The sequence below is a fragment of the Nelusetta ayraudi genome, unplaced genomic scaffold (genome assembly GCF_046127955.1).
Source record: "Nelusetta ayraudi isolate G7.1 ecotype Tasmania unplaced genomic scaffold, CSIRO-AGI_Nayr_v1 ptg000008l, whole genome shotgun sequence".
In the NCBI taxonomy this organism is placed as follows: Eukaryota; Metazoa; Chordata; class Actinopteri; order Tetraodontiformes; family Monacanthidae; genus Nelusetta; species Nelusetta ayraudi.
Window position 1 is genome coordinate 1304791 of NW_027466058.1, and position 17916 is coordinate 1322706.

At 44.2% G+C, this 17916-nt stretch overlaps 2 protein-coding genes across 4 annotated transcripts; both read right to left on the reverse strand.

The window, feature by feature from the left end:
• Positions 1 to 260: 260 nt before the first annotated feature.
• Positions 261 to 9379, reverse strand: LOC142883572 (uncharacterized). 3 transcript variants are annotated; one of them, XM_076018559.1, is made up of 16 exons: positions 8982 to 9367; positions 6316 to 6398; positions 6146 to 6226; positions 5986 to 6042; positions 5069 to 5278; positions 4839 to 4952; positions 4527 to 4572; positions 4296 to 4386; positions 3923 to 4064; positions 3662 to 3766; positions 3441 to 3534; positions 3285 to 3318; positions 2751 to 2828; positions 1929 to 2031; positions 1714 to 1835; positions 261 to 1633 (listed from the first exon to the last, which is right to left on the reverse strand). In XM_076018559.1, the coding sequence occupies exons 1-16, from the start codon at positions 9037 to 9039 to the stop codon at positions 1498 to 1500; spliced, it is 1554 nt and encodes a 517-aa protein (XP_075874674.1). In that variant the 5' UTR covers positions 9040 to 9367; the 3' UTR covers positions 261 to 1497. The 3 variants fall into 3 exon arrangements, 2 of the variants coding, with proteins under 2 accessions (XP_075874674.1, XP_075874675.1); XM_076018560.1 differs by lacking the exon at positions 8982 to 9367 and adding an exon at positions 7665 to 7808; XR_012926061.1 differs by lacking the exons at positions 261 to 1633; positions 1714 to 1835 and having other exon boundaries at positions 1961 to 2031; positions 2751 to 3191; positions 8982 to 9379.
• A 441-nt stretch (positions 9380 to 9820) lies between these two features.
• On the reverse strand, positions 9821 to 17515 carry pyroxd2 (pyridine nucleotide-disulphide oxidoreductase domain 2). Its single transcript, XM_076018561.1, has 16 exons — positions 15431 to 17515; positions 15155 to 15174; positions 14895 to 14988; positions 14459 to 14532; positions 14205 to 14360; positions 13948 to 14101; positions 13781 to 13842; positions 13611 to 13708; positions 13365 to 13506; positions 13143 to 13277; positions 12986 to 13058; positions 12178 to 12331; positions 11389 to 11540; positions 11118 to 11224; positions 10665 to 10785; positions 9821 to 10512 (listed from the first exon to the last, which is right to left on the reverse strand). The coding sequence occupies exons 1-16, from the start codon at positions 15585 to 15587 to the stop codon at positions 10442 to 10444; spliced, it is 1770 nt and encodes a 589-aa protein (XP_075874676.1). The 5' UTR covers positions 15588 to 17515; the 3' UTR covers positions 9821 to 10441.
• Between the last annotated feature and the right edge of the window lie 401 nt (positions 17516 to 17916).

Consider the following 17916-nt stretch of genomic DNA (forward strand, 5'->3'; position numbering starts at 1 on the left):
GGCAATGCTTGTTCGGTGGAGAAAGTGCACTTTTAAAACCTTGTCATCCAAATGGCCACAAGACAGAAACTCGACCAACAAAAGTCAAAGTGCAGCGAGTGGCAGCGCTTTAGATACTGATTGTAAATAATGCTATTTTCTTCAAAGTCAGCAATTCTGTTGCTTGATATATAAAATATGAATACAGTTCTGTTGTTTATTTTTTCAAAAGAAAGAAAGAAAACATACATTTGTGCACAGCTCCCAATGTGTGTTGTAAGAAAAACAAACAAAAAAAAAGATATAAATAAGTAAATAAATACTAATGAATCTAGTGTGAACTGGTGCTTTAGCTGTATTTGTTACCTAAAGATATGTATGCCAATAGGTCCGACGCTCTAGTGTTGTAACTGGTACAAAATAATAATAATATAATAACAGAAAGAAAAAAAAATCTGTTAACATTGCAGCTTCAGTCACCAGACAAAATCTTATTGGGATGAGTGGAATACTGAGGAGACCGTCCACCAGGCTCGGGCCAAAAAAAAACACTGATTTAAAGAAAAACTGAACACACATATGCGTGGTCAAAGGTAAGTGTGCACACACGACTGAGCTCGACCTAGAGAGACACACTTCCCTTGTGGGAGGCGGTGTGCGGCAGACAGGTCGATCGCCGTCTTTTGCATAGATGTGAAGCTTTTTTGCGACGTCTGCAGCCGTGCAGCTGGACCTGCAGAGTGCGTTTGCTTTGAGATGCTAAACTAGTAACTTGTTTGGGGTTACTTGTCTATAGTGCGAACGCGGCATCCTTTGGAGCACTGACTAGGAAAACGTCTGCGAGTTGTTAACCAGGTTTTTAATTCAAACGTATACAGCCACACTAAATAAAAATATACGGATGAGTATAGGAGCTCTGATATGTCTTCAATGTGAAAAGCCCTCTGGCAGAGCACCACACTATTGTAGGAGGATGTTAAAAAGGCACCTCTGTAGCTTATCATGTCAGTGAATGGTCAACTGCTTCACTACTAACATGTCAAGTTTGTCTCGTCGTTTGCAAAAAAAACAAAAAAAACAACTGGCTAATGGCAATGGATAAAAAGGGAGCAAAGTTTAAGTACTGATTAAGTGAAGAAAGGTTAAAATACAGGGAGGGGTGCCGCTTCACTGCTATGCGGTGACTTATTGCAGGAGGGTTTGTAGTTTAAACTCGAGAGAGTGAGAGGTTTCGTTCATTATTGCTTCCCGCAACTGGGGGAGACCTTCTGTATCAGTTGAATTCAGTTTCAGTTCCTGATAACCCTTTGTTTCGCTTTGTTTTTCACAGAGGCCAAAGATGTGGCTGTTGCTGAGTGACATTCCTGACTCTCACTGCATTGAAACCTGAATGCTCAGATGCTGATTGTTCAGCTCACTCTGCTGCGCAGGGTTAGCGTTAGCTCGGAGGAAACTGATTTTCAGCAAGCAAAGGCGTCTGAGGAGTCTCGGTCTATGTGGTGGTGTTGGTGGTGCAGCTCAGGGCTGCCAGGGTTTCCTGTCCTTGCCTTTCTGGTCTGGAATGTGTTTGTAGCGGCACTTGTCCCCGAAATGGCAGCCGGTTGTTCTCCAGAAGTAACACTCGTCTCCGTTGACTGGGCCGCGTCGCCGCGGACTGGACAGAGAGGCGGAAAAGTCAAGTAAATAGGAGACGGATGGACAGGCCACCTGGGGAGGGGAGGGGACGGCGCTTACCCGGCAGCCACCCCCGCCTGCTGTGTGGCAGGGACGCACGTCTTCAGTGGGATGGGGAGCACCCTGGGCGGGCGACGGTCGGGGTAGCGCACGACCAGCCGGGTGTTCTCGATGTTGAAACCCTGCGAGAGCGACGAGACGAGACGAGCATCTGAGCAAACAGCAGACTGTCAGAGGACGGGCGAGAGTCAAATTCACCCCGCAGGGACACTCACGTGCAGTTTCTCCATGGCGCGGGCGGCCGTGCTGGCGCTCTTGAAGTTGACAAAGGCACAGAATCTCTCGTGCAGCACTCGGATGCTTTCTATCTCGCCGTGCCTACGAGGCAGGTCAAACGAGATATAAAGGGGGCGAGCATGTGACAACCTTGGTTAAACATTAGACCGGCACGTTCAGAGGGCGACAACCTTTGGCTATTACAAAGGATTGTAGGAGTTCAAGAGGGTCCTGACCTGAAAAAGAGTCACTAGCACTGATTGCTGTCAAGAATGGTTGCTATATTTTTCTCTTTGGTTACTTCTACATAAAATATTCCGTCTCCTCCTCCGTCCAAACATAAGGCGTCATTTTCACTTGAAGTGAACCGGTCACGTGACCCTGAGCGTCATGTCCAATGACATGTAAATGCAGTGTTTCTATGACACTTTTGCGATATAGCTCGACATCCAACATCTGGAAAACCACCTCATAAGAGCGTCAAAAGCTTTTAGCGATATTGGGAAGGTTTTTCAAATCTTATGTGTTTCCATTACCAGTTTTTCATTGCGATATTTAGGTTTTGTGCAATTCGAGGGGTAATGGAAACGCAGCTACTGCCCCCTCGCCACATGTGAGCCAGTAGTCATCTTCCCCACTAGGTGGCCCAAACACAAGGGATGATCAAACAAACTAGACTAACAAAATGGAAGTAGATTGACAAAATTAACTGATTAAATCTGGAAATGTCCAAACTAGAGCCGCTTCAAGACATTAGAAAGTCGCCCTTTATCGATAGACGGATTTTGTGTCAAGTTTCAGTTAAGTGTCAAGCGTTTTACTGTTTGAAAAGGTCCCAGAGGTGTTTCTCTGTGAGGTCCGTCGTCACGTTTCCCACCCACAGGGATGGACAAGGGCTTCTGAGGGGAAAACAGAATGCACTCAATGGGAAGATCTTCCTCTCACAGAAGCATTATCATGTTATTAAGGCTTGAAGGGTGTTAAGACACAGCATCAAAGAGCAGAGAGTACTTCACCGCCACATGCAGTCAATAATATGCCTCTTGCCTGTAATTGAACTGCCCATGAACAATAAAAGTCAATGCTTTACTTGCTTTACTTTTCATAATATGTATGCTAACACATGCAGTTCTGCAAACCAGCGCTTTGTGATGTCAAAAAATACAGTGATGCCTTTTCTTTGTGCAGTAGTTTTTGGTTGAACCACGGAAGCTGCTCCACTGTAGTAGAAAAAACATCTAAAAAAAAAAGTGACCTTTAAGCTGAAAAACATAAACAAAGACAAACTAAATATTTCTCCCCAGCTCCGCCCGCCGGCACTGTAAATCTGAGGGACCAAACAAGTGGTCACCTACCCTGGTTGCACAATCGATGGATCTTGGCTCCCAGCTGCAAAACAAAGAGAGCTTCTTCAACAGAAAGCACAGAGAGAACATTCATGGAAAACAGTTATATAGAGGGAGAAAAAGATTTGTAAAAAAAAAATTAAAATTAAAAATAGTCATTTTTACCTTTGGCAACATCGGAGCAGGCTGCCAAAACAGCCTGCACAGTGGAAAACCTCTCCAGCAGCACAACACTTTGGCCTTCTTCGTAACCAAGTTCCTGAGAAAAGAATTTAAAAGAAAAGAAACTAAACTGACTCGGAAGGCGTGACGGGAACAACTAGGTCAACAGTTCACTTGAAGATGATGAGCTTCAATTTTCAAACATTTTGAAACGGATTATGTACCATTAGCTGGAGCACTCTGCAGTTAAAAAGGTCCATGACCGCCTCCTCGCAGTCTTTGTCCAGTTTCAGCACCTGCTCCATGGCCTTCTCCGCCTCAGCGTACCGCTGTACACACACACACACACACACACACACACAGAGAGACAGACACACACACACACACACGGACACACACAGACAGACAGAGTCAGCACAAACTAGTTATTGCAGACGTTTATCTCGTGATTACAAGCCACATCCGCATTCGAGCAGTTGGCCAACCTTCATGCCCATCAGGGCGCTGCCCTGGCGGAAGTGTCCTTTGGGCCAGTCCGGGGCCAACTGAATGGAGCGTTCAGCGTCAGCCAGGGCCTGAGGGTACTTCTCCAAGCAGTGATAGCAGTAGGAACGATTCCCAAAGAACCTACCGGACACCAGTTTCAAAAAAAGGAAAGGAATCAAATGACTGACGGAAAAGAAAACCCCCCAAAAAAAACACAGCTGGGGAAAGTTATTGCACACGCTGTCACGTTCACAGTTCAGTGCTCCAAGTCTTTGCTACGGCAGTAAATGTTGAGGAGTTCAACCTGTGATTATCGTGCACGCATCGCCGCTCAGCGTATGTGTGAACATGCTGTGACTTGTGTGACAGTACCTGTAATCCTTTGCATCGCATTTGATGGCTTCTGTAAACATGGCGACGGCCTGCTCGTACTGCCCCTCCTGTACCAGCTTGATCCCTTTTTCTGCGCGACACGAGGGAAAGTGTGACGCAAATCGTTCTTCGCCTGGACGCGCATCTTATTATCTTAGGATGACTCTGACTTTTTTATTGTTATCGCTGTTTACATTAACCGTGCCCAGCCCGTCACGGATGACTGCTTACCAGTCAGTGATGCACTTTTCTTGGCCACACTGTCAGTTCCATTAGACTGTGAAGAAAAATGCTATTAATTCATAATTCACATCTGTGTCAACTTCATCAAATACAACAATTTATATTCTGATATAAATTGTTGGTGTAACAGTAACTTATGACGCGCCGCTCCAGTTTAAGTGCTGCGCTGTCAAACGCCACAAAAAAAACATAGACTCTCAACGAGGCTTCAGCGCTCCAGAGTCCACTTTTCCACACAACGGACTTTGGAACGGCTGTCCTAATAACCGAAGACCTGAATTTCCAATCACGTTTATTCACCTCTCTCCTGGCCTCATTCTCCTTGTTTTCTTTGGACTTGCGACTCGATCCTTTGGGTCTGATATGGCTAGCAGCATTAGTGAAGAAGGCACTGCTCTCGTCCCACTCTGGCTCCTGCGGGATGGAGAAAAAAAAGAAGACTTTTATGTAAACCGAAATACGACACTGTTGGTTTTTTTTTTTTTTGTGTTTCAGGTAATTATTTTCCAATGTATCTCCAGGCTGCCCACCTCTTCACTGGGTTTGTCTTGGCTCTTCCGGCGTCCTCCTCTTGTTCCTGAGGGCGCCGCGCTTGGAGTGCTGACGCACTTGAACGGAGCAGCGCAAACGTCCTCCTCGCCTTTAAGCGCTTCCTGAGCCTCCTCCTCAGCAGCAAGTTCCACTTCTGAATCGCTGTCGTCCAGTTCCGACTCCGCGCCGCCGTCCTCGTCGTCGTCGTCCTCATGTGCAAAGCGACATCAGTGACCGTTACTCAAAGTAATATTTTAATCTGCGCAATGCCAGGAGCTGTACAGATGAAACCTGAGCCCATGTCAAAAAAGGTAAAAACACTCCTCTATACCCTTGTGCATCATTTAAGCAACATGAGGCTTTCTGAAGAGAGTGGTTAAGCCACAGTGGTGTGTTTAAAGACAGTTTGGGAGAAACGGAGTTGCCACATATTAAAAAAAGGGTTGCGACCATTGTAAACAGAGTAGATTTAGTAATTGCAGAGAGTCCAAGTTTGTCATGCGTCCACTGGGGCATGTGGCAATTGCAGATGGGATAGCGCCAAAAATAGCAAAATCAGCAAGTGGTGGACGCCGCAACTAAATCAATGGATGGGAAACACTGTAAACTGTGGTGCAACGGGATGCCAGAGTATCGGCAATTAAAGGGAAACGCTGCAAGTCGACCTCTCAATCTGATTTAGGCAGATAAAACAGGCCTGGGAGAAAGAATAACTGGTGCTGGCATGTGGGAATTTACTTTGTGAGAACCAATTAGTGAAAGAGCATCAACAGGACTCAACATGACCCAGGGTTTCCCATTAGGACATCACACACTGTTACATTGTCAATTAAGGGGTTTAATCTAGTACGAAAAAAATATAGAGAAGAATATTAAACAATTAAATTAAATAAAAATATTGAATCAAACTTGTTACCCTTTCAGCGTTCTCGTCTTGCTTCACTTGCACCTGCTTCTTACGTTTCCGACGGCGCTATAAAAGAGAAGAATTTACATTGGCCAAATACAAAGAACACCGGTTTTAACACATGGTTCTCTTTTAACATTAAACGGGAGCAGAGGGTCCAGACTCTCACCTTCCTCTTGGCCTTGCGTCGCTCAGCCCTCCGCCTCGCCTTCTCCTCCTCACTCAGCTCCTCCTCTCCATTGATTGCACCCTGAAACACACCCGACACGTGGCACGTGCGTCACACCTTGCGCCGTCCTTCACCCGAAGCTGCCAGATGCAGTGACACTGTTTGTTTACCTGGGACAAAGTGGTATCATCGCTGGGGTCAGAGGTGGCGGCACCACAGTCCATCTGCTCCTCCGGCTGCTGGACAGGGGTGCCTGTGGAGAGACCGCGTTCAGCCAACGGTGTTTGGGGCCAAATGTAATGCCGGAAATTAAAAAAAAAATTAAAAAATGAATGAGTAAAGCTATCTCATATCAGCAATTTATATAATTAGTGCGATCAATCGATTTCGAATCAAAATCAGATTTATTAGTCAAGACGATGTAATCTTGATTAAAATCTTAAACTCAATTTTCCTCCTGCATGCTTCCGGGCTGTGTGCCCACTTTATTCATTCATCGTTGTTCAGGATGATAGAAAAACCTTTGATTTTTAAAGTGATGTTTGGTGAAATACAGTTAAGGTTGTCACTTTATTCACAGGGGGACACTATTTGTGTTTGGTTCTGAAGTTTTCACTTCATTCCCAAACAAGGGAACTTCATCTTTTTTTCTGAAGAACCTGCTCATTTTCAAGTGATTTTTTTGTAAAAGAGAGGTTCTCACTTCATTAATTCCAAGGCCAAGGAGGAATTACAGTATCTTTCAGTTGCACTTTTGTTTGCTATTTTTCTTTTTAAAATTTTTTTTTGAAATAATTTATTCCATTGTCTTCTGTAGTTTTACCAAAAAATCAGAGAAGAAAAAAAAAAGGGATTTCATTTTTATCCAAAATCGCCCAGCCCTGTAGTATAAACCCAGTTTTTTTTCTTTCCATCTAAAAGTGTACCTGGTTTAGTATTAAATGACATTTCAAACCTTCTGCTTTCACCACAATGCACAATAAGCTTACAAATCTTAAGATTCACCGCCAACTCGTGAAACAGGAAATATGATGTCATTTTTCAAATCTGACTCATGACTCACTATTCCTGTGTATGTGTGTGTGTGTGTGTGTGCGTGTCTTGTATGTGTAAAACAACAAATTCTAAAAAATCTAATTTAGATAAACAAAAGGAAGTCAATCGCGGCAGCGCAGTTCGGATGTGTTCAGAGAAGTTCTCCAGAGTTGAGGGAAATTCATACTTGTTCCTCTGACTCATGTTGTGACTCGTAGGTTTTGATGCAAGATACTGTAACTGTGCTGCTGCTGATTCATGCAAATTGCACCATTATTGCACACTCGGCATATGGTAAACAACGTTTCTTGAGACTGAAAGCAGACAAGCGACCTTCCCACTTCCTCCTTGGTAATCTATGTACTTACCCTAATATAATCAAGCTCATTGCCATATTTTCGCCATAATGGAATTTCATCCCAACATAAGCAATCACACCGGATCTGTAGGACAAATGCAACATAAAGGGTCTCTGTGTGTTTACCCTTCCAAGAGACGTCTCAGTTTGATTTTGTAATGAAAGGTGAGCTTTTTACTCCCCGCTGGAATGCAAAGTAGCGCCGCACCGGGGCAGAGCTCAGGGGAGGAAATCAGCTTTGCAGATCTTCGTCTCTCTCATTTCTCATGTCAGAATTACACGGACAGAAGGAAGAGATTACATTCTGTCGATAACAGTACAGGTGAGCTCAAGCTGCTTTCATGTCACAATAAAGGCACAACAGTTTATAAAGACAATAAAAACCTGTGTTCCGAATTAGACAACGTTGGAAAACTGTGCAAAACACTGCCTGGTAAGGCCTCGATCTGTTCAGCCACAAGCTTTAGTGTAGCCAACAGACCGGAAAAAAAAAAAAAAGACACACACACACACACACACACACACACACACACACACACACACACACACACACACACACACACACACACACACAGCCAAACTTCCCTTTGGCAATGTGGTCAATGAATTCTTCTCATTTCAAGCCACAAAACTGCTGTGCAGCTCACCAATGTATATCTACCAATGTGTACAATATATTTAGATCATGATCATTACAATGTAATTTTTTTAGTTATGCTCAGCGCAGCCATGTCTTACTTCTTAATCAAATGAGTCACTGTTGTTTTGTTTAATTGCACCAATTGTCACTTAGTAACTGTGTTAGGAATAGAGAGCTGCGGTACAGAGCTATTACCGCTTGTTATCGGTGACACAGTTCTCAATAGTATTATGCACTGACGTGTTTTGACACAGAAAACAAACCTGCCCATCAAAGGGAAACTTTGGAGAAGTGAGAAGACTTTGAAACATATTCTGAAGAGACTACGTTAGGGGGATTCTACTCCATGTACTCAACGTCCGTAACACTCACATCAGGTTTCGGTCAACTATTATCGCGTAAACATGCATATTGCGACATACATTTTGCGACTATACGTGATTTATAAATGATGTATTCCGGGTTTGTTGGACATGGGAACGTGTTTCTAGCTGATTTTTACAACTTCTTGGCACCGACACGCTGACTTGTGCCAACAAGGGTGGAACTCGGGAACTTTTTTTCATTGTTTCGGCCAGGCACTCAAGCTGGGCTATTTTTTCACGGCATCGACCGCCAATGAACACGGCCACAAATTCATCATTCCGGACAAACACTACGACCTTCCCCCCCGACCCCCCTCCTCCTACCTCGACTAGTTAACGCGTGTTTGGCGACCGTTTGTGGGTACGGTCCAACTTGTGGCGGAGTTCTTTTTTCTTTTTCTCCCCTCACGCTCTTTGAAAAACGGCGACTTCTCTTACCGCTCCCGAGTCCCAACAGCCGGCATATGTCTCTGGTGAATTTCATGAGCGCCACCATCCAGCATTATCGTCGCGAATATCCCACGGAAGGTATTTCACAACTACGGGGCTATCTTCGGCGCGAGCGCGTTCCAAAACATCGGGACAAATCGATAGCGAATCTGCGGGAATCTTTGGTGGTTCAGTCCACTTCCTGAGCGCAGACGCAGGAACACCCAGAGTAGCGGCGTCTTAAAGGGACAGGACGCCCATTTGGGGTCGTCGGTCACTTCGAATTACACCCATAAAACAGCGGTGACGTATTTGCGTGACCCCGTTTCAAAAATAAGGATTGTAATGTTATCATGCTAATCTTGAATGAGCATGGATTTGGTAGTCCATGCCAATTGCATGCTATCACCCAAGCACGACACACTTGAGTGCGCTGTCGTGTAGTTATACCGTAATTCAATTTATTTGTATTCTCCATACTTATTATTTTTTTTTTTAATGGTGTTTTATAGTAATATTAAAAAATCAAGTCAAAATTTACGCTGACGCTGCTTTCTGACAACACCATTCCTGTTGCTGAACCCCCCATAAAGCAGAAAAGTTCATCCATTTGACTTTTTACTACGCTTCATTTTGTTCCCTTGCCCACAGTTGTTAAAGTGTGTTTTAAAAAAAAAATACATTTCTTGAAATCAGGCTTTCCTTCACGTCACTGAGGGCACAATTACCCACCACCCCACCACCTCACCTCACCCTTCCTGTTAGCGGTAAAGCTCACAGCCAGGTGTTCGCTCCAGATTCAGCTGACAGAAAATAAGTGAAGTGAAAATAACACCTGCGACGCTGAGTACAGATGACTACAGGAAACACCTTTTATTTCTTGAAGGTTTTGTACTTGGCAAACTGCTGACCGGAGAGATTTTCACTCAACGCTCATGCAAAAAATACTTAGAACGGAGCTTGAGCAAACAGTACCATGCCGTGCTCATGACAGTATTAAGTAAACAACAGTTTAATCCTACATAAACAGATCCTTCATTCCTCTCTGGATAAACTAGTTTTTTTTACCCATTATACCTCCCATCAGTGGTCTGCTACAGAAAAGACAGCAGCACACCACATGCATGTTGTTGATAAAATGTTATTTAGTTTGCTTATACAAAATATGTAAAAATTAATCTATACACATATGCATTTTTTCCAGTGATTACAATATAAGGCTTACGTTTAATAAAAGTTTTAAAAACTGTATTTGTCTGCAGCACAAAGTACTGTATCTGGTGTTTTGTTGTTGTTGTTGTTTTTTGGTGATGTATCAACGACTACAACTAGCTCCGCAACTGCTCACACTTTGGCTTCTTCTTTTCTGTCTGAGTGCTTTGTAAAACAGGATGGATGACATGTGGTGGTGGAAGGGCAGCTTTCCAAAGAATTGTAGACTATTATGTCGGAATGTTTGTTAAACTGTTTCAGTTGCGTTTTAGGTCGGCTATGGCAGTTAGTGCCGCATTCCAGCCGGGAGAGCCCATCACTCCACCCCCTACGAGAGAGAGACAGACAGGGGGAAAAGAAATGAAACATGAAATGCCAAGGAATCCCCAGAATTTGGCCCCAGCCTTGACTCTGCCCCTCAAAACATTGCTCAGTGCATGGCCATTATTACAGTTTAATAATTCACAAATATAAACCAACCTGGGTGACTGCCACTGCCGCACAGATACAGTCCTTTAATGGGTGCGCGGTAGTCAGAGATAGAGGGCAAAGGTCGGGCCAAGTACAGTTGGTCGAGTGACATCGATCCATGGAATATATTCTGTTATAAGAAAGAGGATATGAGTATTCCGTTTCTCACTTCCAGAGTACCAGACTGCATAAATATGTGCTGAAAGCCGTTCTGCATCTCTTGAGTGACTGCATCATAAAGCAGAAGTACAAAAACATTTGAGGTGCCACTTGACGCAGTGAGTGAGAACTTGGACTGTGCCCTTTGGTCTGTGGTAAAAAGCTGTCTAACACTTAACAGCTTATGTAACGGGGGCCGCGTATCTGCGTGAAGAGCGGCACGACACAGAGGACACAAACGACTTCCTCGTCTGGTGAACAATGGCGTGTCAGACAAACCAGATGCTGGCATTGAAAACGTACCCCTCCGGTGAGGCCGAAGATCCTCTCCAGATCGGGCGGGGTCAGGATGTCCCTGCCGACGACCGACTTTTTGAAGCCTGGAGCGTATTTCTCCACCCAGTCAAATGCTGCACAAACATGCACGCGTGCAGGAAAACAAACACATCTTGTCACTGACACAAGTTCATCAGTATGTGTTTTAAATGTGTTTTTCCCACGTGATAGAATTCTTATTCATGGCATTCTCATTTTATGCCAGTACCAGTCGACTGCTTGGATGTTTGTTCCATACCTGTATCTGCATAGGCTTCTCTGTCGTGATCAGTCCACTCCTTGCCCTCGATGTGGAAGGGTGTGAACTGGGTGAACAGCGATACCACGTGGCAGCCAGGGGGAGCCAGAGTGGGATCCAGCACAGATGGGATGGTCATCTCCAGCATTGGCCTGAAACAACAGGAGAACAAGTCATATGTGCACATTAAAGAGGTCCCGAGATAAAATGACAGCTTGCACGTTTCTAGATTGGCTGGCTTTTTCCATGTGACTGCAATGAAGCCAGCTGTTCGGATTTCAGGAAGCGTTCTACGTCACAAGTCAAGCTTATTATAGTAAGGACTATGTAGACTTTTTTTTTACGTGTGGGCAAGGAGTCACTACATGAGAGCTAGTAGCTATGTTACGCGCTAGCTAGGGCTAGCGGTGACCGGCTGGCCAATCACAAGGGAGCAAGCTGTTAGTGGAGGGGAAGAGAGCCAAAACAAGCGTCCCTCTTGATCAGCTTCAAGAGCAGCCTCCTCAGGCTGATCAAGAGAGGCGCTTGTTTTGTGAGGCCTGTACAGCCAAACAACCTTTGTTAACTGTTGGAAGTAAGCCACCAAAATTGATTTATGAAACCTGGAAATGGCCATAATAGGGCCTCTGTAAAGGAAACAAAAGGGCAACTCACTGAAAAACCCATGCTAGACATCAGTCAGACATGTGGAATATAAAAAAGTTACCACCAATGACTTAAGCATACTGTACATGGGCTTATTTGCTTGCTGATCAGAGAAGGCTGAGTGAGTCACATAAATGTGTGCACCTTGCGGAGGGCCGCCCGTTAATGGCTTCCTTGTACGCCGTCTCCAGCACCTCCACACTTTCACAGTTCAGATGAATGGAGCACTGATGGTGAGGACCGGGCTTGTCATTTGGCGTGGGAGCAGCCAGGAAGTTTGGTAGTTTGTCCACTGCCACTGTAAGAGAAAGAAAAACAGAACAGCACCAAATCAGTGTGGACTGAAAATTTTATTACAAAATCTTGTTTACAGGTAGATTTTGAGAGAGAGTACATGGGCCGAAAAAGAAACGTAATACAGAGGATCACCTGGAATGCATGGAGTTTTGGGCAATAATTCAATAGACAGAAAACTTGGAATTTCAATTGAGCGCTTTAGACAGACATCTAATACCCCAAACTGTGCAACTTCTGTTTCTAACACTGAGCGCTAACTGACACAAACTCTCTATGCCTCAGTTTGAAGAGATAAGAGCTGATCCCCGCTTTGTCTCTTTGTACCTTGTTGTCTCAAATGTTCCATTTTTCTAAAACTTAAGAGGCCCAGTTGCCTTAAAACAAACAAGCCAGAAAACCACAGGGTTTAGCCAAATCAAACGTAAGGACAGAGGACTCTTGCTTGCACAGAGATTTAAAATAATCTGTGCCATGACAATTAGTCACAGTGGCTTTGCAGCTCAGTTACTTACGTGTGTCCTACTGAAACTAATTCAGGGGGAGACAACAGGTAGCCAAGAAGTCAGGAGAACTGAATCGTGATATTTAGGATATTTATTTTAGAATTAGAGCTCTGAGGCAGCATATAGAGCTTCAGAATTCCATCACTGCTTACCATTGATTTTGGTGACAGGTGAGGTGTAGTCGATCTGATCAACAGCCGTGATGAATTCTGGTGAGAGAGAACTCTGAAATGACAACAGGATGACAAAATAAATATTAAATGATATCTGGGGCAGGGCCACGTGGCGTTTCCTGTTTCTCAGTTATACCTGCGGTGTTAGCCTGCTGAAGGTAACGTACGGGGTGGCGTTTGATAAAACAACTTTGCTGTGGATCTCCGTGCCGTCTTTCAGCACCACTCCCCTGGCAGCACCATCGGAACCAACAAGGATCTGTTCCACATCCTGCCAGGGAAACAGGTTGAATATTTTTTTTAATTAAACTGCAAAATAAGCTGCAAAAAAAAAAAAAAAAAAGTAAACCGAAATAACCTTTTCTGTGAAAATGTCCACACCAAGGGACCGAGCAGAGCTGGCAATGGCCCGGGACACTCCTCCCATGCCTCCCTCCACGTAACCCCACGCTCCTTTCTCCTTCTCCAGCTCTCCCATCACATGATGCAGGAGCACATACCTTCAAGACAAGGGCATGAAATCATTGCTTTCCAGAGATATCTCTTCAATAGATGCAGTTATTCCTCGGTCAAAGCTTGGCAACATTAAACTCGTCTCACCCACCCACTGCCAGGATTACTGGGACTGGTCATAGCCCCGATGACGGCGTCAGTAGCCAGCGTTGCTCTCAACGGCTCTGACTCGAACCATCGATTAAGGATCTGGGACACGTAAGGTGAGTCAGACGAGATGCAAATGAAATGGAAGCAAGTCTTCTGTTAACTTTTACAAACCTTGGTGATCGGTGCAGTTACAATCTCGTAAAAGTCTGGGAGATTTGCGCCAAGTTTCAGGCCTTGACAATGAAAAAATCCAGAACAGATATCAATAAGCTGAGTATGAGGTTTTTCTTTCAGAAATGAAATATTTGCAAGAAGAAGTAGTTGCATTTCCAACACACCACATTTGATGATAGGCCTCAGTGTTTTGGCAGCAGCCAGCCTCTTCCTCAGCGATCCGCTCGTGACTCCAGGGATATCTACAGGAGGAGCATCCAGGAGAGGGTGAATCGCTCCAGCTAGCTTCTCAAGGTGCGCTACAAACTCTGGGTAAGCCTGGAATGGCAACGGGACAGAAAGCCAGGCTGGCGTGAGGAATGGTTGAATCCGAAAGGAGCATCAAACTCAGATCAGAGCACAATCTCAGCGCTTTCCTCACCTTGGCGTCCCTCTGGGAGAACTTGCCGATCTCCTTCTGGGTCATCACTAAATCGGCGCCCAAGGTGAGTGACCTGGGCAGGGCCCCTCCTACGCCCTCCTCCAACATAGGGGTAAAAGCATGGGGGTCCCTCATGTACACCTTCAGCCCATGTTTCTGAACATATGCACACAAAACTGTCAGGGCATGCTCCTTCTGCTGTCTTTCTGTTTTAATACCGGAATTACTTTCTTGCACATCTCTGCAATTCTTACCTTGAGCTCTAAATCGTTGTATATGTGGGGTCTTAATAAACTGAGCAGGTAGGAACACCTGGAGAAGTGGAAACCTGCAAACGAGGCAACTGTTACTTCACCGGGTACAAAGGGCCTTCAGGTTAACTACCTGGCTTAACAAGTGGAAACACATGGCTGTTAAACATGGAACCAGTTCTGTCACTAGACAATGAGTTTTGATGCGTCGATTAATGATTATTTCATGAGATGCAAAAAAAAACAAAACAAGTTCATTCACTTTCCTCTGACACATTCAACTGATGGAAATCGAGGTATTCTGGATTTCTATTCAGGGGCTAACGACAAAGGGCCCTAGGTGTACATTGGGCACATTTATAAAGTTGCTCAAAACCACTCAAACCAATTAGGTTAGAGTCGGGGTACAGCTCTGAGTCAAGGCAAACTGCAGAGGTACCTGGAAAGAGTTCCTCAGTGACGGCTGCTCCTCCCAGCACATGCCTGCGCTCAAGCACTGCAGTCCTCAGGCCCCCCTTCTGGAGATAGGCTGCCTACACACACACACACACACACACACACACACACACACACACACACACACACACACACACACACACACACACAAAGAGAGAGGGGGTGGGGGAGTAAAAACTGTAACCTTAGTTCTATGATTATTACATATTTTACTGGGTAATAGCTGGAACAGTTGCAACTTACAGCCACCAGTCCATTGTGTCCTGCACAAAAACAAAAAACAAACCATTAAAAAGCATGCAAAAACGTTTTGAATGTATCTAATTGTGCATGCATAAAAATATAAATGCAACATGTGGCAATGAATGGCTGTAAAAGTTGCAAAAAAAAGCTCAGAACTAAAGACAAAGCATAGCGCTTTTCTTTGGTGTGTGCAAAGAAACTGTCACTTGATAACTTGTCCAAACAGCCATAAAGCGCAACGTGTCACCCTCCTGCACCGTCTGTAACAAACCTCACCTCCTCCGATGACCACGGCGTCATACTGAGACTTAGGAGCAGCCTGACTTGACTTGGATCTGCTCGCTGACCCCAAAACAGCCGCAGATCTCCTTCCTCGGGCACCCCACACTGCTGCAGCCATGACTCGAGGCTGCGCTGCTGCTCGGCCCCGCATCGTCTTACGGCGGTACGTTCGCTCGCTGACTCGCTTCACACGGAGTCACTGCAGTCGCCGGTGGTGTCTGACTGTCACAGTCAGCCGATTTGTCGACCTCAACCTCACCTCGCGAACCATGAACGGTGGAGAAATTAAAAGGTTACGTAATTTCGGCGCTCGACTGAACCGAGGGAACAACGAATCCTCAAGAAGTGATTCGGTTCAGTACGTTCGGGAGGGGGATTCGAATTTGCGAACGAAACAACACTACCACACAAACCATGGGGGGAGAAAGAGATACGTTTCCTGTCCAGCAACTGCCGTGGTTCCTGTGAGAAGGCCTTTGAAGTAATAATCTGCAACAATTGTGTAGTTGAGAAATCGATTCTTTAAACGGAGAGCTCTTCAAACGAGCTGGCATAAGAGGGATATTTTTAAGTAAATGGCTGGTGTGTGTTTTTTTCCCGCCTATTTTTCGTACAGTTGACATATCATCATTGGATAAAATGCAACTAATAGTTTCTGAAATAATTTTAAACAATACATTTAAACTTTTCTGTCGGTATTCGTAGCTTTAGCTTTCACCCTGCTATTACCCAACTGCCCACTGGGTGGCAGGCTTTTCCCTTTTATCCTCGCTTTCCCCCCACTGTGGGATCGTTATCCACGTTCATTCAACTCACACAATCAATCAGACATTTAGAAAACGAACAGGAAAATCCAAACTTTACTGGACAGTACTTTTAATGCCCTCAACTTATATTCAAAGAGCCCCTCAAAGAAATTGAGCCACATTATATTCATTTTCAATATTTTGTCGTGATGCTTTTCTGTTTTGTTTTGTTGCATTTTGTTTTTTAAACAACACATCCACACAAATTCAACGAGGTGGCAAAATGTAGTGCAGTCAGATATCTGGATGGGATGAACAGAAGTGGTTCAGAGTTAAATGTGTCTACACACGTGCCAGTGATGATAAATTAAAGCCTACCTGAGAAATTATTAATTGGTTGCTTATTGCTTCTCAAAGTAAGGGTCCACTTTAAGAGTTTCAAGATGAGATCTTAAGACTGTCTTGTTTCTGAGGGCTGCTGTTGAAGATGTCACATTGGCTCAATGATGCACTCAGCTTCTCTAACAGGATAAGAGTCCATAGACCATTTGGCAGCTGCCCAGGGAGCAGACAAAGCTGGTCTATGGGGATCAAAGAAGGAAGCGTGTCAACTGGTGCAAAAACAACCAAACACAGCAAAACATAACCATATTATCGTCTCATATTATCCATTTAATGTGGATTTTTTTTTTTTTTTTTTTTTTTACGATGTTTTGCTTAGACAGTGTAAAATAACTCCTGAGGCTTATAGCGATTTTGCACTCTCTTGGCTCTGGAAATGAATAGCGGTGTTATGGCGATCTAGAGTTTCAGCCAGTTGATGCTTCAGAGGGCCATTAGTTTCATGGAAGAAGAATGATCCTGATACACCGTCTGCTTGGTTTTCCTTTAAGGAACGTCTGCGGACGACAGCCAGTCAACCATAACCAGATCACAAGCAGGAGATTTTCTTCTTGTAAGCAGAAATTAACACTTCATTCCCCTTTGTCGGCAGAAATTCAACACCCCAGCCCTCGGAGGCTCTCCCCGGCAGTAACGGCAGAAAATTCAATTTTCTTATACCAGCACCGCAGCAAAACACAATTACCTCATTCATTGGGAAAAAGCCCCTCTTTTCCTTCAGGCAAAGAGGTTCACTGATGAAGATTTTAAGCTTAGAGGCATTTAGCTTAAAGCTTTTAGCATTCATAATTATGAAGTGAACTACTGTCTCTAAAGTTGTGCAGCATAAAGAAATCAGGTGTCTGTGCTCTCAAAACAACTCTTGGGCTTATAAAACGTGATGTTTATTGGTCTATTGAGAGAAAAAAATATAAAAAGAAAAAAAAAGATCACCACCTGGTCAAATTGTTAATCTTAATCTTACCGTAATATAATTTAACAGGATAAATGACTGAAATGTTTGGAAATATATTCTATGAAGGAAAAAAAATCTTATTAATCAGGAATGTCTCAATTAGGGGATGAGACTTGTCATTACATGTCATTTGTTTATTATGAATCATCAGTTTACGTTTACCCTCTTTATTAATTGTTGTCTCCTATTTGTTGTTTATCATCCAATACAACCAATCAATACATTTGAATTTTGCCCAAGCGAAACTTCATTGTGCATAATACCTCCATCCAACCATTTTCAATACCCGCTTTTTCCTGAGTTCAGGGTCACAGGGGTCTGCTGGAGTCTATCTCAGCTGTCATAGGGCGAAGGCAGGGTGTGCATACAATTATGAA

Excerpts from the sequence above, each read along its gene's own strand:
- LOC142883572 (XM_076018559.1), bottom strand. The coding sequence starts at position 9,039 with ATGGTGGCGCTCATGAAATTCACCAGAGACATATGCCGGCTGTTGGGA. Across the intron at positions 4,065-4,295 it reads TGCGATGCAAAGGATTACAG|GTTCTTTGGGAATCGTTCCT; the intron begins GTACTGTCACAC and ends GGTGTCCGGTAG. Across the intron at positions 1,836-1,928 it reads GCGCCATGGAGAAACTGCAC|GGTTTCAACATCGAGAACAC; the intron begins GTGAGTGTCCCT and ends TCGCTCTCGCAG.
- pyroxd2 (XM_076018561.1), bottom strand. The coding sequence starts at position 15,587 with ATGCGGGGCCGAGCAGCAGCGCAGCCTCGAGTCATGGCTGCAGCAGTG. Across the intron at positions 13,507-13,610 it reads CCCAGTAATCCTGGCAGTGG|GTATGTGCTCCTGCATCATG; the intron begins GTGGGTGAGACG and ends CTTGTCTTGAAG. Across the intron at positions 10,513-10,664 it reads CGGCAGTGGCAGTCACCCAG|GGGGTGGAGTGATGGGCTCT; the intron begins GTTGGTTTATAT and ends TCTCTCTCGTAG.